This window comes from Nothoprocta perdicaria, unplaced genomic scaffold (assembly GCF_003342845.1).
Source record: "Nothoprocta perdicaria isolate Ctin4 unplaced genomic scaffold, notPer1 scaffold_2, whole genome shotgun sequence".
NCBI classification, from domain to species: domain Eukaryota; kingdom Metazoa; phylum Chordata; class Aves; order Tinamiformes; family Tinamidae; genus Nothoprocta; species Nothoprocta perdicaria.
Window position 1 is genome coordinate 2,438,022 of NW_020455204.1, and position 25,751 is coordinate 2,463,772.

A 25,751-nucleotide genomic window follows, 5' to 3' on the forward strand; every position below is an offset into this window, starting at 1 on the left:
GGATTTTTCCTATTTTTGTATTACTGTATACAGAGATGACATTGCAAAAGAGAAAAATGTGTAGCAGAGAGAATTTTGATATATAAATAGGATACTTGCACTAATCAGTCTTGCTTATCTTGTGAGATGCACTGCTTTAAAACCACCCAAACTGGCATGATTATTACAGTATGTTAATGCTGCAGCTGCAAAACTGAAGAGTATGGGGTGAATCATTAAAAAATGTATTTTTGGCCAATTTTTGTGATGGGGGAGAGGAATAGAGAAGCAGCTGGATATTTTTTCTTTGAAAACTCCTGCGCTTAGGCGTGTTCTACTCTAAAAACCTGTCTCCAAAAGGACAAACAAGGTACCAGCATAGCAGAAACCAGATAACTCATGCAAGTTAATACTTCAAAACAGGTAAATCTAAGAGTTATAGTGCTTGAATTATAGGTTCCTCTTTCAACTTAGACCATCCAAAAGAATCTTTATCAAAAGAAAATAAACCTGATGATCCGTCTTAAGATTTAAGACTTGTCCACCACAGCAATTACAGACTGTATTGTGGAATATGTTTTCCCACCCTAGTCACTAAAGCACGTATAATCACAACTCAGAACAAATTATCTACCCTCAAATCAAACTGGAAAACAGCAAGAAGAGAGAAATGACTGCCTGTATACCTGGAGTAGAACAAATGATACTGTCTGGATTGACAGAAGCCTCATAAGGAGGTGGCGGGTCATCTGGATGCTGAATATCTGGATACTTGTACGCGGTGTAAGGCGGAGGCGGATCGTGGAAATGGAACGCCCCGCCTTCGCCGTCATCTGAAAGGTGCAGCGGAGTAAGGCCGGTTCCAAAACCATCTGGACCATAATCAAAGCCAGGCATCCTGCGGCCCAAGTTAAAATGGTGCACTATTTCAGGAGTAAGGAAAAGGAGAAATAAAAAACTTGATCCCGTATTTTCTTCCTTGAGCTAAGGCAGATCTTGACACTTTTCTCCACTTTCACACTCCAAGAACTCACATCTCATGACGACCTAAAAAAGGCAGCACTCAGGAAGCCTGCATAACCCGTTCAAGTCAACTCATTGTAGTTACACAACAGTGCCCAACACTGGTCCTGCATCACATCTAACTTTGAATCTAAGCTCTTCAGATCACGTACAATGTCCATACACTGAAGACATTCTACCTTTGGACTGCATACAAGCAACAAACTCTTCCCAGTGGCGGCTAAAAAAGGAGTTGAAGTTTGAAGAGCATATCAAGACGTACAGATTCAGGCATGGGCAGTCACACAAGACCACGACATTTCTCAACTTTCTACACATCAACCCATCAACAATAAGCATAAGTGTTCAGAGAGCAAGATAAGTGTTCAGAGAACCACATCATGACCAGATCGGACAGCCACCACAGAGCTACATTTGACACAGCTCTTAATAACATTTACAACCAAACTGCCAGAGATGCTCTCTGCACAGACTTGGTAATAACTTATACACTCCTTGCACTTTCTTCATCCTGAAGCAAATTCACACACAGCTAATACCAAGACTCGTTACAGACACAGACTACTTACAATTTGCTCCTATCAAGGACTCTATGCGCTCCCTCCGCCTCTGGCGCAGCCGGTGGACCATGAAGAGCAGCAGAGAGAGGATGAGAAAGGAGGAAATGCAGCTCACTATCAGGCGCATTCCACTGGCCATCGAGTCAAACAAACTGTTGCCATCTGTTACAAGAAAGATTAAAATGCCTGTTACTACTGTTCAGGACGGGTTTTTCTTCATGTTTTTCTGCCAGCGCCAGGGAAATAAAGGTAGGGTTAAGATGACTTCGGACATCTGAACTATTTCAACTGACTAAAGATATCTCTAAACATTCTCATTATCATCAAGCCATAGTCATCCTAATTCCGTTTGTTGTTTCCAAATTGGCAATACATTAAAATATTAGGAACTAAGATGCCTTAAAAGGGTGATCAGCGTGATGATCCTTCAGGGAATGAGGAGATTAAGGTAAAGAGGAATTAAATTATTTTCCTAGAACCCTACTGCAAACAAGTGGCTGAACATGAAGCAGATCAAAGAGGTTAGGATTTGCAGCTCTCCTCTATAGCTATCAGATCTAACATTTGGAAAGCTGCTGCTGTCACATTAGCAATTCCATCAATGCCAGACATGAAAGGTATTTATTAATTGCAATTCAACCAGTAACACTTGATCTGCTCAAGTAGCACACACACAAATACTCTGCACAAAAGGTAATAAAAAATGACTGTTTTGTCTTAAAAAAAAGCCAGGCTAGGTGTGGGTCAGGAAGGGACGAGGCAGCTGAACTACATCACCACAGTCACACAAGCAGCAGCAGCAGCTCCTGAACCACTGCCAGGGCATAGGCTTCCAGGATGGATCCCAATCCCTCTCCTTTCCCATGTCCACCGTGGCCACGGGAGAGCTTTCCCTTTACTCTAGCAAGCAGCACCAAAAGCTGCATCAAAATATCCCTTTACAAAAGCAAGCTGAGAGCAGCGCACAAGCTGTAAATACCAGCTTCCTACAGCTGCTAAAAATAGAAACCCACCCGATTTATGCATGGTTAGAGATACATGGCTAGCAGCTGGTATTTATTACATAACACATTCTTGGCAACAGGTAAAGCAATTATGTACTACACACAGAACTAATGTAATAACCTCTCAAATGCAGCCAGATTAGACAAACACCTCTATGCTGGCAAGTCTTTTAGTAACTTTTATTGGCAAGCTTCAACTGATGCAGTCATATAGTAACCCACCAACCCAGCACACGTAAGAGCAATGCTGGCTTTGTAATCACCACCAAGCAGCTCCAGTAAACTGCCTTAAACAAAATGATTTATTAATAAAAGTCAAATGCACACAGTTAAGAATGATACAGTCTTTTGAACAGAAACCTGGCCTCTTGCTGCCTTTGCACATATTCTCTTTAAACCAGGTAAACTGCAATTCCCCAACACTTTGTGGACCTGTTGGCCTCTATCACCCTGTTGTCAGCCCAGATCCTAACAGTTCATTTGTTTGGTTAGATAAACTGTTTCCCAAAAAAAGTTTTAGATTAAAAAACAGAACAACAAAACAACATAACATGATAAATCTTCATTGCAGAGGCTTCCAAGCTAAATAAATATAGATTGTTTCAGAACGCCTGTTTTACACTCAAGGTAACAGTAATACCTTGCAACTTCACCACCTCAGTCACTAGAGAACCCCCTGCACTGCCTGCTTCCTGAAAATACTTCATTTTATTTTCAGAAATGAGAGTGAGATCTGCCCGAACAAGTGCCATGGAGGAGAAAATCATTTCTACCACAGCTATGGAGAGGCAAAAGGCAGATTACCTTGGTTTCAGCACTATGCATGAAAGATTTTCCTTTCCTGTATTATTCATCTTCAGTTAGATTAAAATAAGTCTTTCAGGACAGTATAGCTATGATTACTAAGCTTACTCCTACCACTGAGAAACCACCCTACTACCAAGTCCTTGAGTAATATTCTATATTCAATTATAATTGCTGCTCACCCACTCGCACAGCAAAAGCTGATTACCTACAAACCCAAGAGAAGGATTTATTTTCCCCAGTCTCTCCTTAGGCGATTAATTCACTTACTGTTGATTAGTAAACAATTTTCTTTCCTTTGCAACAGTTTAGGGAAGATATACATAAGAATTGGACAAATACGTGCTGATTAAAGAAAGTAATTCATTTTTTGTCAGCTGGAATAGTCATTTATAAACAACCCTTCCGGATACTTATAAATTCACTGAAATGGTTCATTTAAAAATTTCACTATTTATCACCAATTGAACTGACTATATGACAACGGAGGTTTGCCAACTGCTTGAAGCTTCTTCTCTCAAAGTTGTTAATAAGAAAAATCAGAACAGATCAGAAAAAAAAGCATAAAACAGTCATTTAGTATCAGGATAGAAAGAGCAGCTTAGGGATTGGAAAGACTGTGCTAAAATATACTCTTCAAATCAGTATTCATGAAATAGTTAAGACCCACAGCATAAGCAAGGATTAAAGAACACTGCACGGGGTTATCCTGGGTCATCTTATCCTGTCTGTTGGCTGATGCTTTGCTGACATTGTTTCAGAAGATTAAAAAACTAAGTGAACACAAAGTTTTATCTCTACTGATAAACTCTGCTGAGCGGAAAGAAAACTCCTTTGCCCCACTATTCTCTCAACTAGCTTGCAACAATAGCTACAAAAATGTGCAAAGCACAACCTTCAGAATGAATGAGAATGACAGAGCTAGGAGCAGCTAGTGGTCTTTAATCATTAACACATGTAGTTAAAACATGGACGAGAAGGGCTGCAAGTTTGAAGCACCCTCTTTTTGGAACAGAAATAAAAGTGACCTTCCACGGTTCCCATATTGTAAGCAGTTCTAAATGATGGTTTCCTTATGAAAACAGCTTCTTAGGTGCTTTTAAAAAGATTATTTTGAAGTACCAGGAAATTCCCAATACTATATAGCATTTCTTTTTTGCCAGTCTTTTTACAGAGAAATAAAAGTCAAATATTGACCTCTCCAAATAGCAACTGACAAACAGAACAGGGAAGAATCAACATAAATGTTATTGATCCAAAACAAGAAGTTAGACTGAGATGCTAAATCCAAAGAGCAAGGTCACACACCCCTATTATAGAGAGTTATAGTAACAATTTATAAAATGTACTACCCTGAGATCCTTGCAAAGACACTCAGACATAAAGAAAAACTCATGTCCCCCAAAAAGGTACTTCTTAGTAATGCTCAAGCAAAAATATTTTATTTCCATGACAATTAAGCATGACAAAGCAAGTGAGCCAGTTGCTCTATGAAAAATCCACACTACTGTCAGCCTCCATACAGAGGATAAGCTACTGCCTCTTTTATATAAGTAGTCTTAAAGATGACTATTCCTAGCAACAGTCTGAAGTGTTTTATTTCTTGTGAGTTGAGCTTTTTTTCCCCCCCACACAGGGCTTGTGACCAACAATGTCTAGGAATTAAAAGATCTTCCCAAAGTTATACCCCAAGACAACCAAGTTGAGTGCTAAACTCGCTTCCCTTGACAAAACTGTAGCACTTGTCTTACCTGGGTCTAAGCACGTAAATTTGCAGCACTCCTTTGGGTCTTTGCGATACTGCTGACAGCCCTGGGGCCGCTCACACAAAGCGGCCACACACATCTCGGGTTCCCCGTTGTGACACGTGCAGCTCAAGCAGGGGTCGTCCCCTTTCGGAGTGAAATAGTAGCCTTCATCAACAATGTTGTCTTTGATATCAACGCAGGTCTGGCCTAGAAGAGAAATGCACATCAGCACCTACGTGTCTACCAGACCGAAACCCAGTTTGATCTGTAAAGTGGCTTGCAAATACAGACAGAAGATTGGTTAAGTGTCATGCTTCTACATTAAAGCAACTTTGAGAAGGGATCTCAAGGGAGGGAGGGAGATAAATGCATAGTCTGGAGCCAAGCAAGGATGATTTGGTACTTGAAATGGACAGAGTAAGCGTTTAGTGGAAGTGACAAGGCTTTCAGGCATTCCTTCCTGGAAGTGACAATGCTTTCAGGCACTCCTTCCAAGATAGAGATTAACATAGCCAACTAAGTAGTCTGAGAAGGATAAGCTTTACTGTCACGCCTACTACAGCTCCTCTGACTGGGCAGGGGGAGACAAATGGACAGAAAACAGCTGGCTCTTCTCTGTACCAGACCCTAATGATCTTCTTAGGGGACATGTCTGAGAAGGGAAGGTGGGCAGTAGCTCTTCCTGCTGCCATAGCTACATCTGGATCTCTGCCCCAGGTAGGAAACTTGGGCATCATCCTTTCCTCCTCACAGACCTAAAGGAAGGCTCAGAACTCGAAAAAAAATCAAGCCAGGGAAATGGAGACAGGCTTGTGATCTGCAGCTCACCTGGAACATCTGCTCATGGAGGGCTGGCTGCCCTCTCTGCCCTAAAAACAGGCCAGCTGGGAGGATACACAACAGCCATAGGAACATTCAGGCTGGAAAGAGGCCTCATGAGGTCAGAGCAGGCTGTTCAGAGCCTTATCTAATTTGGTCATGGAAACCTCCAAGAACCAAGGGTGCACAACCTCTTTGGAAACCTGTTTCACTGCTTGGTCAATGGTAAAACAGTTTCTTTTGACATCCATTTGCCTCTCTCCTTTCAACTTAGGTCTGTTGTTTCTCACCTTCTGCCCTTCAGGAGGTGTAAAGAGCTGAGTGCTGTAAAGAGCCTCACTCAGTCTTCTTGATAACCTCCTGGCAAGTGGCTAACAGGTCCCCTCAAAGCCTTCCCTTTTCCAGACTGAAAAGCTCCAACTCCCTCAGCCTCTCTCACAGGGCAGGTGCTCCAGCCCTCTTCATCTTAGTGACTCCGCACTGAACTCACACCAATTTGTTAGCGTCATGCAGCTTCCTTCTGCTCAATGTACACATTTTATATTTTCTCCTTCGGGTTAAGGGTCTGGCAAAGACACTGCCTTCCTTACAACGCTGTCCTAAGGAGATGACCAAAAGTGTCCTGTTTTGTCTAAACACATGGCCTTCAATGTAAGCCTCCAGGAGTTTAAATCTCAAGACAGACAAAGTAATACCCTTTGTTCCTAATTTTATATCTTTAAATGTCAGAGAGAAGCTGCATCTGCCCCGCTTCCCATTCTGTAAGTCTTTTTCCTGTTTTAAAGATAAAGCAATCTGGAAACACTAAGAACTAGAATAAAAATGCAACACCACATATATTTATTTTTCTCCTTTTTCCAGAGGAGCATCAGCTAAGTGAGATCGTGCACACTACCTGAAAATACTGCTAAAGAGCATTTCCCCCGTAGTGAGTGACATACAACATTTTGAAGGAGAAGTAGGACCCAGAACGAGAACAATTTTTCTCCTTTAACTGTGAAGCTACAGCTGCTTATTTTTTTCTTTTCCAGAGTTCTAACTAATGGCTAGAAAGAACTTAAGAGAAGTTGGCGTACTCAATATAAAGCAGAAATATTTGTTCCCTCATTTTCATGTGAGAAATGATCAAATGTAATAATTTTAAAATAGTTTTTACCATGGGCTTTTTTCTAAGAATATCTTATTTTGGGGGTGATAAAGTTCTTTAAACACTAAATAGAGCTGCTGTTTTGTTAAAACCTGTACTATGCTTGGCAACCAACCATATGGTGTTGCTATTTAAATCAAACACGGCTTCTATATTTTTTTCCTTTACGCTCTGGGCACAAGCAAGGAAGGATAAGTAACATGTGTTACACACATAGTTAAACAGGCAACACTCACACCGAACTAAACCCAACTTACTTCTTTTGCAGAGGAATGAGGATTTCTCATAGCAGTTCTCAGCATACCAGCTGTGTAAACCATGATGCCGAAGGGTAGGAAAATGGAAACACTGAAGCTGGGCACAAAGAACGTTTTCATTTTCAGACATAGCCGTACCAAAGATAGGGTCAGGGGGCAGAAATACTTCTGAAGAGCCTAAAACAAGATGCACTGGTATAAGCAGTTTTAAAAGCATCTGTAATGTCACTTACTTCCTGTGCACTAACTCTACTACAAGGCTACTGTCCTCTAGCTTTAGCTTCCATTAGCAACATTCCTCCGGGGGAAGGGATGAGTCACAGACAGAAAAAGCTACTGCTTTCAATGTACTGCACAATTTTGTCATCCTGCAACTGTAGGAGTATGTTTTAATATCTCCACAAATAGTTCTTTCTAGAGTCCTATGAGGCTCACTTGCCAACTCTTATGGATCCCTCAACCAACACCCAGCTTGGACTTGGTAGCAAAGGAACAAGGAGCAGTGACCAAGCGGAGTGCTTGGCCAATGCTGGTAAAGCAAGAGGCCGTCGGGATCTCCTGCTTCATGTGCCAGGCACTTGCTAGGGCTGCTAAAGATGTTTGGCCCACGTGTGTCTAGCCTGGGCACTGGACTGCAGAGCCACTCCTGCAGCCTCGTGCTGCTCTTTGTGTGTGCAGAGCAGTACTAACCAGTCTGAAACCAGTGCTTTTCAGCTCGGATCTGAGAACAAGGCTGCACTGCCACTGCTGCTCCCTCATGGTGGAAGGTCCTGCTTGTCCTTTCGACTCATGTGGGTGTCAAAAATTTGTATTGTGATGGGTTCCATACAGTCAGGCCTGAGCATACCATTATTTTTCTCATGGCAGAGATGAGCTCATGAGCACAGAACCAGACAAAAACGAAAAGAATAAATCACTTCTGCACACAACCACTCTGCACGCTTACATTTACTACCAGTCTTCTCTTATTAGAAGGGCAACCATTTTAAAATTAATGCTCGTTTTCGTATTGGCAACTTGTTTAAAATTTGTGCTTTTTAACAATACAGAAGTGTCATCCAGTCCGATACCTCATATTGCGAGAGATGTCAAAGACATTACTTTTTTTTTTTTTTTTTTAAGTTATGCTTCTGATCAGAATCTGGTTTTACTGTTAATCAGCTGGTATTCAAAGTTGCTGAGGACTTGACATTAATAATGGGATACCAGGAGATAGCAATTGCAAAAATTAGCCTATTTCATAATGCTAGACACCTACTTTTCAGACTTAAGTGCTTGAACACTGACTTAAATAACTCCTGCATGTTTTACTGCTGTAAACACTGTCAGCAGGTGGCAGTGCAGTCAACTTCCCAAAGAGAACAGAACGGTCCTTTTTTAAAGGGTATCTTTTCTTGGACTTAATAGACAAAGTCTATTTGTAGAAAATTTTGTCCAGGTCAGGTATGAACCTTGTTAGAAGTTATTTCCTTCCTCCTCTTCCTTATGTTGTCAAAATAAATGTTTCTTATGTGCTTTACCTTAAGGAACTGAATGAAAATGCTGCTACCTCCCCAAAAAGCAGCTATTTTCTCCTAGTAGAGAGTCAAATCTTTCTACTTCAGTGACAGAAGAAATCAGTATTTTGTGCTTGTCAGCACATTAAAATCAGTGCTGTCCTTGAAAAGCTAATCTGGGTTTTACTGCTCTCACGTAGCAAGAGAAGTATTTTCAAGACTTAATTGCTTAGGAAAATCTTGCTCATGACAACACATTTGTGCATAATAGACAGTTTTGCTCACAGATTTCTCATTACTGCAAGCATTTTATGAACAGAGGACAACTGATACCACCTTTCAAATGCTGCCCTGGAATTCACAGTGACAATAAAGAAAAGCCTTGTTTTACATTTTCTGTGATCCTAAACTGGCACAGCATTTAGACACACAGGAGTTCATACAAGGATTTTGAGCTAAACTAGTCATTGAACTGAAATGTTTTTTTGAAATGCATAAAAATGTATCTGCATTTTCAGCAGAGGGAGCTACTTACCCTGCAACTGAATAAGCTGCACCAATGAAGCCTAAGAAATTGTATTTGGTTCTTCACACAATTTGATGTTGTTATTTCTGGGGAGCAGGCTTTTTTCCCCCTCTATTTAAGTAAATTACCTCAATTCAAATTGAATAAATTGTAATATTTTCAAGTCAAAAGTCTCCACATAATTAGTCAAAATCCATGATTTTTAAAAAGAATCGCATTGAAAGCTACCAAAACACACACAAAAAAGGCAAAAAAAGACAAAAAAGGAACAATCAAATATCCTATCACATTCTGCAGGAATATTAGTATCAGGAATCAGCAGTAAAACCAGACATTCACCGTATAAAAAGAGAAGCTTCAGAGTGGTTTGCTTTTTATCAGCTGAATCAAAGGGAAATCTCAAGTAAATGGCAAACACTCATCGTTCCTAAAGCCATTTACTGTGAACAAGTAGGAAATTTCCAACACTTGAAAAAGAAGCATGTGCATAAAGTATTAAACTCTTCCATTTCAATACTGTAAAACAAAGTAGTTCCCCTATTCTACTGCAGCATCATGACTAAAAAAAAAAAAACATTCTTCTAAAAGATACTATTCAAGTGTTAAGATATTTGTCATGAGCCATTTAACTAGGGAATAATTTCACAGGCCTACCTTTATAAGCCACTTCCCAGTGCCCTTCTAACGAGTGATTTCGATTGGTGATGACATATTGATATCCAACCCAGAACCTAAAATAAAAACAGTTAAGGCTTCTAAAAATACAAGATAAAAATACACTAACAGAATTTAAAATCTATTATATAGAACCTTACAATTTTTATGTAAAGCTATAACTTCTAAAACACTCTGCTGATCTTTTCCTTAACACCTCAGCCTATACACTGGCAATATAAAAAGAGAAACAACAATTGGGTAATAAAGGAGAAGGTCCAAAAGCTTTTTCATATCTACAATGCACCAGGATGTCCTTTATTTCTACCTATAAGCAGCATCGCGTTCTGTTGTTAAGGAAGCATTTCAATATCTTGAGCCTGAAACCACACAACGGTATCTGATAGTCACATATTTTATAAACACACATACATAATGTCAGAATGTTCAGGATTAAACCATCGAAATTAAGAGACAGAGATAAACAATTACTGAAGCCCTGCTGGTGGTTCAGCAGTGTGGCACCATGTAAGACTGAAAAACAACAAACACACACACATCCCCCACGGGCAAATAAAGGAACTACATTTGACATAGTTCTCTACAATTCAGAATGGCTTTATTTCATTATCTCAGTCTTTTCCAGAACTCCTGGCACTTAATAGAAACAATCTGATAAACAATCTCTGTCTGTTCCTTCCTACTCACCTACGCTGGTCCTTCCTTCCAAATGCTTTTTCTTCCAAGTCCCACTCCTGTGCCAGGATAAACCTGAGCTCCTGGTCTGCAGTGAAGGTGGCAAGGGATCCGTTCACCCGCTGACATGTCTGCACTGCGTCCCAGTAGTTCTCCCCATTTAAATAGACTCTATAGCAGCTGGCGGTGCCCTCGTAGTGGTGCCAGCCTGTTGGGCACTTTCCTAGGAAACATGAAGAATAAAAGGGAAACCATTCCCCCCAAATTAGGATCCTCGCTCCAGGGAATGCTTTCTTATCAGTTTATGTCACCTTAATGGTTAATGACTTGAATATGGATACACGACAGGCACTACATATACCTTACATCACCAGTAAGAGGTGCATGCATTACAGATCCCAGCTTTAATTATGCTTTTGGGTGAGGAAAGTTAGTACAATACATTTGAGAAGCTGCAACTCCAAGCAATGTTGCACTGCATTGTGACAGCATTGAAAGTCTTTAATTAAGACTGATTATCTACTGTAGAAAATACCTCCCTGTCCATCTTTATAAAACCAATTAATTTGATCAATTTAGGTCAAAACAAGCAGCTAAGAGTAGGAAGCAAAAACTGAAGGTGTGCTGTTTAATGGCCATGTTTTCCAGCCAGGTGGCTAGCTCAACTTTTTTCACAAACACGCTCAGCAGTTTTTGCATCCTTCTGTTCTCACAGTCAATAGACAGAGATGATGGGGGTTCTGGGACAAGGGTTGTTTTTGATGGGGGTTCTGGGACAAGGGTTGCTTTGAAAAACATCCCTGCAGAGCAGATCGTTAAGAAGCATTTGAAGGAGAAGCAGGTGATGTAATGAACCGCCCTCTGCTCTCTCTCAGCTAAGGGAATATGCAACAAAAAGCTTTGAGACATTTCTGGATGAAACAGACCCACAGGCTCTGATGATTGGCATTCTTGGAGGTGATGGGTAACAGTAACACAGAGACAGGCTGTTGAAACTTAAAGACGACATGAAATGATTTCAGCATCTGCTTTTGCAATATTCACTTTGCACAATACCTAAGAAAGGTACTAAATTCATGAAGTTTGTGGCAAGTCTTCAAAAGAGGCCCTGTTCACAAGACTAGGGACTCTCTTAGAAACAGTGGTTTCTATCATCAAATAGAGACAGACAAATTTAATTTGAAGTCTTTTAATTAAGCATATTTCTTCATTCGCCATTTATATTTAAAAAACAACGGGAGCTTTTAAGATCTGCTGCTCACAAGACTAAGACAAGACAATACAGTTTCAATGAGTTAGCCTGCAGTGCTTTTTAAATATTGCCATATCAACTTTGGAATTGCTTTGTCTTGTACAATCTGATTACCAGAACAGGCTAGATACTGCAATCCACGACAAATCTAAATAGCAAGTGAAAAATTCTACTGATTTCTCTTTGGGAAAAAAAAGCAGCTTAAAATAGTAAATTAATTAGTAAGGAGATGGGTGTGATTCCTCAGTCTGCAGCTTACTGCTAAATCGGACGGGCTGCGCCACGTTGACGGTGTGAAAGCGGGTCGTCTCTCCTCCTCTTCCTCGATTGTGCCTGGAGTCGACATTCTCCTTCCCGTGGTACGTTCGCTGGTCCCCTGTCAAGCCTAGGGGGAGGAAGGAACATTCAATATGCGAGAGATGTAAAGAAAGATTTCACTGTGCTGAGCTTTTCCTGGGTTTCAATTCAAGAAAAAGATGTGATAAACAATATAGGTAATAAGGATGGAAGAAAAGAAAAAGGATAAATCCCTCTGACAACAGCTTGGCCATTTTATATAGTAAGGTACAGTATACATAACAAAAATGCATACAATTGAAGAGAGCCACCAACAAGAGAACCATTATATGATCCTTGAAAGATAGGGTAAATATTTTGCAAGATTTTCAACTGCAGTTGTGCATAAACCTTGAAATCTGTTGTTTTGGTTGTTACAGCAAATGCACCATTCCCAGTGCATTTTACGTGCTCTGCTTTACAGAGCTACCCACTCTCCAGCTGCTTCATTGCTCAGCTGGGTACACAAGTGTCCGAGACAACTCCGACAATATATTTTTCAACACATGCTCTGAGATTAGGACAAAACTGAGACTAGGAAATCTATCTTCAGCCAGAAGAACGACTCTTTCCAATTATTCCAAAGCTACTACAGAAAACATTAGCTTATAATTTCTGGAAGGAAAAAAAATATATATATACATATTTTAAAACCTACCCTGATGCAGCTATTAGGTCTCCCAAACTGGTGAACGTGACAAACCATTAGACTCAAGAACTCAGAACTAAGACAGTGCAGGATAACTTCTAAAAAGATATCGGGGATCCCACATGCCTACTAGGAATAAATAACTGCACATAAGCTCAGGTGTAAATACTGCAGGATGGACTTCAGCCAGAAAAACTTACATTTTTAAATAGGAAGGCTGGAGTGTTAGTGGCAAGAAACCACTGAGAAAGACCAAAAATGAACACACAGAAAGATCAATCTAGAATCAAATGTTAACCCTCCAAAGTAAAAAAAAAAAAAAAAAAAGAATGCAGCAGGCATTGGACATGTCTTTTATTTAATACTACTAGATGTTACTTAAGCAATACAATTTAACCAGGGCAGAGCTATGCAGACCATTTCTATTTTCAAAATCAGCTTATTTGCACTCAAAGCTGATTAGCTAAAGCAAATAATCCAGTCACGGACTGAAATAAAGTGCAGCTACATCATCTTTTTCGGCGGGTTTAACAGTATCTGTTTAAACTCTCTTCAGAACTATGCCAATAGAACCGCCTCCTTTCAGCCTATTCTTACTAAGCAAGAGGTGCCCAGCAATTTTATGGTTATTCCAAATCAGACTGGATGCTGCTCAGTTTATTTGCCTGGGAGGAAAGATGCCCAGTGCTACCATCAAACAGGACATGCCTTGAAATGCAGTTTCTCACAGTGAGCCAACAGCCCTGGCTGGGGCCCAGACAGCAGAGCAGTTTTGCAGTTTTGCCTTCATCTGGCTCTTGCATACTGAGTTTGCCCTGGGTTAATGGGATAAGCAGGGGATATTTAATTATCACATTACCCCAGGAATTATATGTCTGCAGAGATTACCCATTAAGAAGAGGCTACTCATAATATACTCATGTGGCCTTACAGTAATACAGTATTAGAATATACTATTTATCACAAGCAAAAAGTTTGTCTGGAAAAGACGTTACTGCATGGTCCAAAGCTCACAAAATAGCAAAATAATTTGACAATGAAGATCACCGGCTGCTCGTATTACTTTAAAAGGCCGATCTATTTTTACTTTTAGAACTCGACTGTTGTTAATCCTAAAGGTTCAGTAGCAGCATTTACGTTACAGTGTTCAGTATAACACTTAACATATGACACTTTATCAAAGATGAACTGAGCTCAGCATGGAAAGATCCATTTTTTCCCAAGGCATTAAATGGTAACTTTAAAACTAAAGGACCAGTAAGGAAAGAATTACTGGCCTTGCTGAAGTCTGCAGAGCAGATGCAGCACCATATGGCTGCCCCACCAAGGCTAAACAGAACGCCTACAAGTACTTAACAATTTAACTCCCCCAGGAACAAAATAAAGGTTCCCAGGCTTTGATGCACACGGTTAAGAAAGGGTTACTTGAGATAACATCTTAAATTGACAGAATTTATCCCAGATGCTTTCATATATAACAGCACAGATCAAAGCAAGTTATCGGTCATCACTCAGGACGCAGGACGTTTGTTCCCTCGACAAGACTGGCTTATATAACATAACAAGGTCAGCAGACCTGCAGGGGCCACGCGAGAAACCTGGGGAGGGAAAGCAGCCACCTCGATCAAATTATCCCTTAAGCCCCACGTTGTGCCTTGCTTCATGGACCAGAGCCATTCAAACACTAAATTGCTTCTATTTGATTTAAATTTTCTCTTAAATAAAGATGACATTTTTTTCTGGGGCAAAAAAAGAGTAAGCTAAACAAGCCTTGACTGCAGTGAAAAGCAGCTGTAGATTCTGGTGGCAGAGGTGCACTTCGGAGTATTTTCTATTGTACTATTTCAATATGCTGCAGAAGATTTTTCTATATACTTTGCTGTTCTTGATCCCTTTATGAGAGTATTTTGTCTTTAAGAAATGATTAGTGTCAAGCATTAAGCTTTAGGATATCAACCCAGAGCAGAAGTTCAGTATCTGACCACCTCAGAGCATTTCAATAAAGGAAAACAAACAATTTCAGTGCTGGAGTGCACACGATATTCTGAAAGCTATCAGTTTGGGGAAAAAGAGCCATTTTTCAAAGCCTTCATTATCTAGATATTACAATCACAAGCAATAACAGAAGCATATTTATGAGTCAGGGTAGTTCTAGGTCCTCTTTGACTCAATACAGTTATGCCAGATAAGAATTTTGTTTGTTAGTTGTTGGAGGCAGTGGAAAAACAGGTTCAAGGAGAGATCTGTGCGGTACAACTCCCTGTATCCTGCCCGCCCCCATAGCATGGCAGCCTTGACCATCCACCATTTCCAAATGGGTGAAATCAGAACTGGTATTCCTCTAATCACTTGCAGATTATAAACAGTTACTAATTCACTCTAACACGAGTACAGTTCAAGTAGTATCACTACACATCAATAAAGTTGCCCAATACTTACGATTACAATTATATTTTCAGTTATTTAAAACGTCAAAATCCTTATTCAGGAAGGAAAGTTTACCATGATGGGTAACTCCTACTCTAGTTATATGGGTAACCTTTTCAGATTTAAATCCCAACAGTTCAACCATTTTTAGAATAAAAATGAAATAAAGAAACTGAAAGGAGCTTTGCCCACACTATCAACTACTGCTCTGCAGCAAGTGCCATGGCTTCCAAATGCAAAGCACAGCTTTGAAATCCAGCAGAATTTTTTTGTTCCATGGGTATAGTTGGACTGTTCCTTTTGAAAACATGGGGAAAAAAAGGAGGAGACAAAGGCAGTCATCCAAAATAAAGAGAGGTTTGCCCATTATCCACATGGGCTGGAAAGAATTCAGTTAAGTTCTCCATAGCCCTTCACTGTGAACATCCATAGAGATCACTCCGCATCCTGTGTCCGCAGGGTCACGGTGCTGCTTTCTTTACACTTTACGCCTTGTTTGCAGAAGCCAAGCACACAAGGAGAGCAGAAAGCTCCTTTCTGGTGCCCTCAGTGCCTCCTGCATCCAGCCCCAGAAAAAGGCAGCAAAACTGCAAGGAGCACACACGGAACGTGAATGGAAAACAGTGTTTGGATGAGCTGGAAGTGAAACTGCCATCTGCCACACATCCCCAAGTCTGCTTTTTACCCAAGGAGCTAGGCTAAAAGAATGGCTGCTAGGACCTTAGGCTGATATGGAGACCAGTATAGGGCCAGGATTCCTATGGGAGGGAACACTGGGATTAGGGCAGTTTCCAGAGGTTCTAGGGGTTTCCAGAGTTACTGTGCCCTAGTAGACAAGTAAGTCCAACACTTCCTAAGGTCAGATGTACTATGAGACTTGCCTGGCTGCAGAAGAGCTGAGCTGCTGCACCCGCCACTGAATTCATCAGGAACTAAGGCTGTTATGTAGGACATGCTACCATGGAGCACTCGGAGTAGTCACATCTCCTGCAAGCTTCAGAGTGAACATTCAAAGCATAACATGTGACCTCAAGTCTTTGCATTTCCAACTCTGTCAAAGGGGAAATACTACCACGTCTCTCCACTCAAAACGGCCTCCATATCAAATTGTTTGTGCAGCAAGGCCTTGTGATTCCTTATTTGTTCCAAGATCTGAGTTGCTTCCCTTGAAACACAGATTCTCAAAATTTGCATATGAAAGCTGCTTTGTTCCCAAGGACATTTCAATAGCCTAGTTAAAAATTTCCCTTTTTTTTTTCCTTTTTTTTCCTCTCTTTTTTGTCAAGTATGGTCAGAAGAAAAGTATTGTAATATCAATGCATTTAAATATACCTCCAAAAATGGATAGTCTTCTCCTATTTTTTGTCCTTCTTTTAGGCAAACAAAGTCTAAGCGTGGCCCCAGAATTTTTGCAAATAAAACCCTACAAGGCTGACGTTATCTCAATCAACAACTAACTCAAACTACATGCCATGCCAGGTCACTGTTTCTACAGAAATAAGAATGATTGAAAGAACTCCAAGTACCCACTGGTCACTAGTAATTTTTACAGTGTTATTCAGACCAAGACAAAGCACAAGACATAGAAATCTTATGAGGGTCAATCACATTTCTTGGAAGCTTTTCTCTTACATCTACATGAACAGGAAGTTTGAGGTTCATTGTCTAGCATATTACCTACCAAGAGCATGGGAAGCATTTAATTCAATCTGACAATTTGAGAGGTGAGAGAACTTCAGAACTGAACTAATTTGTGCCTGAAAATTTATCAAATGCAACTCGCACGTTCCCCAAAAGGGGTGATTATTCTCAGATCATACTTTACATCACCAAATGCGTTAAGCTAAGAAATAAACGTCTACCAAGAGCTTCCTGCTGTGCACTATTCAAAATAATAGACTGCTCTGATAGTAAAGAGCTTATAACTTGAGCACAAAAAAAAAGGATAAAAGGCTGCATCGCATCTGTTTGGTAAGGGTTCGGAAGTACAGAAGAGATGAGGGACTATCATTATTGTTTAGCTTAAAAATGAGACGTGCTAGAAAGAACATAAATCACTAACCAGTTTAAAGAAAACAGATTGCAAATCTCTGCTCATAGAACTTCCTAATATACGAGCAAACACTCAATTAAGGAAGGAAATGGCAGACTAATCAACGGAAATGCTATTCTCAATGCATGATTAAGCAAAGCAAGGACACTGACAAAAAGAATGGGGCTGAAACAGTTTTTAGAAGGGATATTAAAGCTCCTAAGCCCATGAGGCAAATTGACAGTTAGATAAAGATATTTAGTGAAGGAGAACATATTGTATCAACCACCTAAAGCAGTGTCTTCTTTCTCCATCTGAAATTTTTGGCAGTGCTGACTCTCCTGGAGCAGAGGAAAAGTTATAATCCAATCTGGAAACTCCTAAGAGGGAAATAAAAGGAAAGGGTAACAGGAAAAAACAAGAGATGGGGTGAAGCAGGTGAACTGCTGGGAGAACAAGAGCTCACAGCCACTGCACATCAAGCCAGCTCTCCTTGGCAAAATGAAAAGCAGAAGGCAGTTCGCAGCTGCTGCTTTAGCAGTTACTGGCCATGCCTTCAGCTGGCTCCGTGCAGCTCTTTCAGATCCCAGAATGATACGGCAGGTATCCCCACACATGATACAGCCCCCATGCTGGGGCAAGGGACCTGCACAAGTCCCTGTTTCTTCCTAATACTTTGTCTTAAGGGGCCCTTAAGAACAATAAGAAGATGTTGCTCAAGATGAAGATGTTGCTCAAGAGCAGCATTCATGGCTGGCTTCTTAACAAGACTGCATTAGATTTTTGTATGCTAACAGTAGCGAGCAGGGGAAAGGCCCACCTTCTCTTCATCTGTCTGACAAGCACAGATGCAGATCCCCCCTATATTGGCATGCCCACTGAGAACGGCAGAGGGGAGAGCACTTTACACACTGCGGCTGGTACTGGAAGGAATTCCAGGCCTAAAGGAAAATGGTTATTCTGAAAAGAGACAATAAGAATGAAAAACAACTAGGCTAACACTAACTTCTGAATACAAAATTCTTCAGACTGTCAATGAATGAATGAGCTTCCTAATTGTTCTTGTGGGGAGGGAGGGATGGCATTGAAAGAAATGGTCCCAACAACAACAAACTTAAAAGTTTTGGAAGGGGGATGAGGAGAGGGGGTTCCTATACTTAGGACAACACATGATTACCAGAATAATTTTGTAACAAATGATTCTCTTTACTTAAATAGGAATTTTGTTCTAACATGAATGAAAGCAGGAACAAAAAGGTGAACTAAGCAAACAGTGTCAAGTAACTTACAATAGCTTTATATTCAGCCTTTGAAAACAGCAACAGAGGAAAGCAGGCAGTGAAACACACCGCCACCAACACCACAACCTAATTCACTGCTATTGATCCTCCTCATGTTGCTCATACTGCAGCGTGCCATTAGCAGCTCAAAGGCTCAAACACAAGTTTCCCAGCCAAATTCAGAGCCCTTTCTCAAAGGCTTTCTCTTACCACTTCAAAAAGACTTTATCCCTTTAAATTCAAAGATGGTTTAATTACCCAACTTTCACAAGTCCGGGTGGCTTCACTAGTTCTGCCTTCATTGAAATTAAGAACTTCTAATTAAGCATTTAACTGAATCATTTCATGATTACTCATCTAAATCTAAAGGTATTTGCTAAATGCAAAGCTGCATCACTTCTTGTTAGTTCAGTGACCAGAGAAGAAAGTTATCACTCCTGAGTATGACTAGGTCCTATGAGCAGTAGTAGCATTATTTCTTCAGTATATATCTCAGCAGTTAGTCTCTCCTCTATCTTTGCACAAATGCATTACTTCCCTATGCACACATTGATAGCCTACATTAAGCTCCTAGCAAAACTTCAGAACTGTACTTTTCCAGTGTGTTTTGGCCTCAACAGACTTACTGCATAGCACTTTGTCCTTATTCTTGACAGTCCTAAATAACTCAGGCCCTTCCATATCTGTTTCAGGTCACTCTGCTATCTTGCCAGATTTTTGTTACAGGTACAATACAGGCTTACATCCTACACCAGTAGTTCTCGTTCCTCTGGTTTGCTGGCTACACTCCTTGCGTTACTGTGCAAATATTGCACTTTTCCCAAATGCCCCACCCAGCTTTCTGGCCCAGAGAACTGCCCTTTCACCAATTACTTATCCAATTACTCTTGTCATCAGCTGGAGTACTTTCCTTCTCAATGCTGTCCATTTTCCCCTTTAATACTTTCTGTTGTTACTCTCCTCTGCCTGTATCCTGAGAGGAAACAAGCTTCTCCCACTCATCTCTTCTTATTCCCTAATTTGGGGTTGTTCTCACTATGTCAGGTCAGACAGTCCTGTGAATCCTATACCCCAAGACAGACAAGCAAGAGCCTATTTGTTGAGAAATGTGCCTTTTATAAAAACCTTTTCCTTGTCTAACACCAAATATTCTTCATAACTCCAGTCCTTGAGACACTATCATCCTATTGTCACTTTTCTCCCTTCTTCCGTAGCAAGCTATTCTCTGGGACACTGCATTAACAGCATCTCCATGCAAGATTGAATTGTTGACTGGTATACTGGGTACCAGAAGATGAAAAAAGTGTATTCAACTAAGGACTCTAAATGTTTTAATATTCCCACAAGGCCACACTTCAATGCTTTTCAAGTAATTCAAAATGTTAGTGTGACTACTCTTTACCTATTTACTAATTTTCATTGACCTCCAGAACTTTTAGCTCCTTGTCCTTCATATCTGATAAAAACTAGCTAAAAAGGAGAATAAGTAACAGCACAACTATAAAAGCTTCCTTTCTTCAGGATAGCCGTAGAGCAGATTAACAGTAAATCATCTCAAAGGTATAGCTTAATTTCAATGTTCAGAAGTAACAATTCTTTTTAAATGAAGACAGAAATTTGCTCAAAGTCTTCCAAGCAGAGCACTGAATACGTTTTATTTTGGTATACAGTACAGTTTCAAAGATCAAGTGTTAGACTTACTTTTCTAATTCCACTCAAAAATATGAATATTTAGAAGCACTCATTCCTGTAAAACACTGGAATTACTATTTTGTAATTCAAGCAATCTTGAATTGCTTGCACTCTGCAACTGAAATAACTCAAAATTACTGAGCGTTGTCACGACACTATTGTGAAGTTCACGTGACTCTACCAAGCAGATCGGAAAGCATAATAGCAAAGAACTTTTGCAAACAGCTCGAGTGCTGCTTAGTCGCCTCAAAAAGATACACATTCAGAATTATGAAACAATAAACTCTAATTCATGCTTTCAGATACCTGCTTCACAGCCCTCAGCAGAAAAAAAAAATATATGTTCTTTCTTTGTCTTCATTTTAGAACACTTGGTAGGGGCAATTGTGCTAGCCAGGTTTCAAGACCACAAATGAAAGTGTTGAAATTTGTGAAACTGTGTTCAAAAAAATCATTTAGGATAGCTCAGTATGCACGAGTTTAGCAGAGAACCATTGCTTGGTGATAAGTTCCTGAAAGCTTATATGACCACGTGAGTTTAGTAAAAGTAAACATGCCAGTTTGCTTGGCTGATCAAAGTTCTCCACATGTGCACATGAAACAACAAGCATAGGAGCTAAGGAACAAGCTGTCTACCTAGTCCAAGCATGTCACTCAACACAGCCTGAGTTCATAAAATTAAACAGTAACTCAGAATAACTGCAGGCCCAGATGCTATTTTGGCTCAATTACAGCATATTTTTTTATGACATGGTTGCCCTCCTGGACTACAAACTCTCCTCACCTCCAGAACACCCATTCAGACTGCAAGAAGATAAATAATTCAGACAGCAAAAAAACTGCTTGTAGCATTAGCCACACAAAGTAAAGAGATGCTAATTCAAACCTTACAAATAAGGGGTACAAACCTATCAAACCTCTCTTCCAAGTAAAAATAAGGAAGCCGTATTACAAAGAGAAATCACAAAGTATGAACACAAAGCAATCCGACTTTCCGAGATGAATGTTCTTCTTAACTTTACCTACCTGGGCAATCCACTTCATCACTCTCGTCCTCACAGGTGGGCCATCCATCACACTGCCAGTTTGAAGGGATGCACTGGATGGTACCACTCCGACAAGCAAACTGCCCTGGGATGCAGCGAAGCTCTAGGAAGCAAGCAGAAAGAAGGGTTTTGTTTGAGGGACTATTTCTGCTCGTAGGTCCACACTTAATATTTGCCCCTCACAGTATATTCCTGAGGATGATTTAAAAAAAAAAAAATCCTGCCTGTCTAGGATGCTACTAGACAGACACAGTGAAAATTTCCCGATAAAAACATCACATAATTTATATGGCAGATTTTTGGTTGATGCAGTCTCATTCACTTCCGTTTTCTCAGTGTACTAAAACTAGCATTCAGATCCTGCCCCTGGAGCCTCTATGCCTACATTAACTTAAACTAGGAAGAATACGGACATAATTAGTGGTAGAGTTTCCAACTTAGGGCCTATTACTAAGAATACATGTTGAGAGTGTCAGAACAAAGCATTTTCTGAAGCTTCAAGCACAGATTTTCAAAGTCAAGTCCAAAGACAGCACCATAGTCAGCTTTACTTCTGCTCCTTTCACGTATTTGAAAACATGGTCATGTTTTTAATGCAAGAGGAAGAAGGAGAATCTTCATCTGCAGAGTGTTCCAGTGTCCAACTCTAGGTTGGAAAGAAGAAAATTACAGGATCCAAGAGCAGCTATCATCATGTTACCCATTTTGCTTTTTGCAGGGCAGAGAAGATGACTCGCTCACTTTCTTCACAAGCAAAGTTTAAATATACACACACCCAGCAGAAGTTTTTCAGAATAAGACCTAGGTGATGCTATAAATTCAGAACATTATTTCCATTACAACTAGCATGTATGCCAGGGCCTGCATTTGCACATTTTCCAGCTTAATTTAGAGACCTTTTGTAAAATTATTTCTTAAATTGTTTCCAGATTCACAAACCCATCTCCATTTTCTGGTTCTTCACACAATTCCTCCATACAAGCATATTCTTTGAAAGAAACTGTCAATACCTGCAAACATGTCACACCTGCTTCTACAGGAGAACTGCCCACTTTCTGTCATTACACTGCCAGACAGAACCAGCATCGTAAAAAGTACGAAGCTTCAAAGCTCTTCTATCAGTTCCATCTCTCAAATGCCACAACCTAATAACTCAGTTGCAATTTCGGGATTCCTCAAAATACTTAGCAGGGAAAATCTGCCGACACAAATACGCTGAACAGTTTTAAGCTCATTTACAGATTACAGGTTATCTGTCTGCAAGTCACCATTAGCATTAGTAGTCTCACCTTTGCCTCAGACCATCATCATTCATCTTTCTGGGAACAGTGGACATTAATTTTCCATTCAATGTGGAATTGAATGGTTTAACATGTTTTATTCTCATAGCTTGACTGGGATTATTGTACTTGATTATCTACAGAACTTCTTTTTTTAAATTTAAGAAACAAAAGCTGAAATAATTGTTTTAAAGTATATCCATCCCTGATTTTGAAAGACGCAGGTAACGGGATTGCTATTTATATATTCTAGGAAAAACATATCTGCAAGAAAATTTAAAATACAGGTATGTAAAACTTCTTGTAACCGTTTGAAATGCTTGTCTAAACTAAAAGCACATCAAGATAAATGTTACATTCAAGTGTTTGGACAGCATAGCCACGCTTGAACAGGCAGAGCAAAACCAGCCATCATCCATTCCCAAACGACGAGCACTAGTAACTGGCTGCACTCTCTGATGATGGGCTTCTCGTTTGGTAGCTGACCAAAATCTGTGTCTCTTGCAAACGCATTCCCACATCAAACCAAAAATTAGCAGTGCAAGTTTCTCTTCAACACATAGACCTGCTCTTCTTGAAAAACAAAAGTAGGCACATCCTCTTAACACGCCACCTACTCAGAATAAACATTTCGGTCACAAAATAGCTGAGAACTCAAGCAGACCTGCTAGACTACTACTGACAACAGCGTAATTTACCCCTAGACAAGAGCGTTCTCATCCATTTGCAGAGCTTTGCTCAGTCTGTATATAGCTAACAATTAAAGAGCACAGTAAAATAAGAAGTCTTTAACAGCTTGGGTCATAATGCAGAAAAAAAAAGCCTGAATCATTTCATTTAGCCCAAAGAGGGGGAAAAAAAGCTGCGACTAGGGGAATAAAACATTAAGCTTCATTTGCCCAAAGTAACAAGAGAGAAAATTAAAGAAAATTGCACTGTAAGTTAGAAGAAATAACTCATGCTTAAATTCAAACCATTCAAATTTTGAATTCACAGAAAAACCTCACCTCCAGAATAAACCATTAGAGATCATGTTACCATTTTGATGCAGCATCAGCAAAGTGCGAGGTTTCTTAAAATACTCTTATTGTCATTTCAGGTATGGTAGTTACACTGGAGGTTGTGGTAGTGATTTAATAATAATATGTATTGAAATACTATAATCTGCCCACTACAGCTTTTCATTATATTGGCTGCAGTCATGACAAAATTCAGCTCAAAATTCAACACTCTGAATAAACTCTTGACTTTTTTTATTGCTTGGTTTTAAGGAAGTCGCACATGAAACTGGTGAAGGAAAATGTTCTGCACCATAGAAGCACTATTAAGATATTAAGGGCATGGGAAAAATTGTGAAGAGTATTTTTGGTCTTCCTATACTTCAGCACATACTACTACTATGTTATTTACAATTACATTACATACCAACTGGCACAAATAAAAGGATGGCCCCTGTACTAATACTATAGGAATTTAAAATGGCAATTACATGTCAGTGTCATTACTTCCTGTGTTACAGACACTCCTCAAGAAAGAATGCACATGTATCAAAAAGCACAAAATATTTTTAAATAAACATCACTTGGAATGACCAACTGAATACTTTTCCCCCAATGGAAACAATATCATGTCTCATGAAGTAGTTATTTCAAAAGAATAAAAAAAATGCTAAGTGCTATTTCATTTTACTGCTGAGAAAAAAAAAGTGTCACTGAAAAATGCTGCAAAATGAACGTTTCCATACGTTGGAAACGCTGCCAGCAACACGTCTGCTGCTCTGTTAACCTTGAGCCAACAACATCATGTACTACAGCTACTCATCCCATTTGCCTCTCTGGAGGAGACTCATCCTCATCGCTTTGCACATTCTCTTCGCTGCCTGTTCTGCTTCAGCACAGACTCAGCAACACGTGAACCACGGAGACAACCGGGGCACGGAGACAACCGAGGCACCTCCCTCGCGCTTTCACCCACCGAACAGGTTTAGTCCTGATGTATCCAGTGACCTGCTCACCAGTTCATTTTTCAGACTTGGTCACTCCAAAAGCCTCTTTGCTGAGGGAGGACCCTTCTCCATTGCCCCTCCATGAGAAGGGCCTGGGGAGGCCCCCGCTCCAGCACGGGCTCAGCACCACGGCCAGCGCCAGGGACACATCACCATCCAAAACAAAACCGACTCTCCCAAGACTTCCAGGGTTTGCAACAAAGCAGTGCAGCCACCACTGCCACACTTCCTTACCCACAGACACATATCCCTAGCCTACATTGGCCACTGAGAGCAAGAAAAAATATTTTAAACCATCTAGACTAGAATGTGGTTTAAAGTTACAAAAGATCCAAGCTCAAGTGTCTGAGAGCATGAAAACACTTAGAGAGGTGAGACATTATTACAGTCCCTTCACTTTGCAGTCTTAAAGCAATTCTAAAATGATCACCCTCAATAATCTTGCCAAGTACTGTATCCTCTTGATGCAGTTTCAGAGGTTAATATAGAAAATTCAAAAGTTTAATAGTTTGCTGTAGGCTGTATTCAAAATAAGTCTAGGTGCATAAATCACCTGTCCCAACTCCTGGTTTCTTGCTTTCCATACAAGGGTATATCTCCTTCACTAAATCCTAGGGAACTTCCCAGTTCAACAGAACACACTTACTTCAATGAACATTTGTCTTCCAGAAACATTAGCAATTAACCAAGTGGCCAAAGGGAGAAAAACAAGCAGGGGACTAAAGGGACTTAAGGGACTATAAAAGAGGGAAAGTGAAATACAGACTCAGACTTTTTAATTGGATTGATACATAGCCCAATATTAAATTTACCATCAACTGAAGGCCAAGAAAACCAGTATCAATCTGTTGGGACAAATTATCAGATAATATAATCTGTCCACGCAAGACACTCACCTGAAAGAAGTCTTGCCAAAGCTAGTCGTGGACCTGCAATTTGAAATTTAAAAGAAATCTTACAAAACAGCTAGAAACTTAAACACCAAAAGTAAAAGGTGAGGTTATAAATAAATTTAAACAGTGTCATATAAATAGGAAGT

General features: G+C 40.1%; 1 protein-coding gene across 4 annotated transcripts in view; it reads right to left on the minus strand.

The window, feature by feature from the left end:
- The window catches only part of DGCR2 (DiGeorge syndrome critical region gene 2), a 40,404-nt gene that overhangs the window by 2,344 nt on the left and 12,309 nt on the right, over positions 1-25,751 (minus strand). Inside the window, exons 2-10 of one of the 4 annotated variants that reach the window (XM_026037526.1) lie at positions 25,609-25,641; positions 21,408-21,530; positions 12,225-12,350; positions 10,726-10,936; positions 10,018-10,094; positions 7,342-7,518; positions 5,122-5,325; positions 1,572-1,724; positions 666-902 (exon numbers count right to left, since the gene is read on the minus strand). In XM_026037526.1, the coding sequence (XP_025893311.1) occupies positions 666-902; positions 1,572-1,724; positions 5,122-5,325; positions 7,342-7,518; positions 10,018-10,094; positions 10,726-10,936; positions 12,225-12,350; positions 21,408-21,530; positions 25,609-25,641 (1,341 nt within the window). Of the gene's footprint in view, positions 1-665; positions 903-1,571; positions 1,725-5,121; positions 5,326-7,341; positions 7,519-10,017; positions 10,095-10,725; positions 10,946-12,224; positions 12,351-21,407; positions 21,531-25,608; positions 25,642-25,751 lie in introns of all 4 variants that reach the window. The other 3 variants (XM_026037525.1, XM_026037528.1, XM_026037527.1) reach the window with 3 other exon arrangements.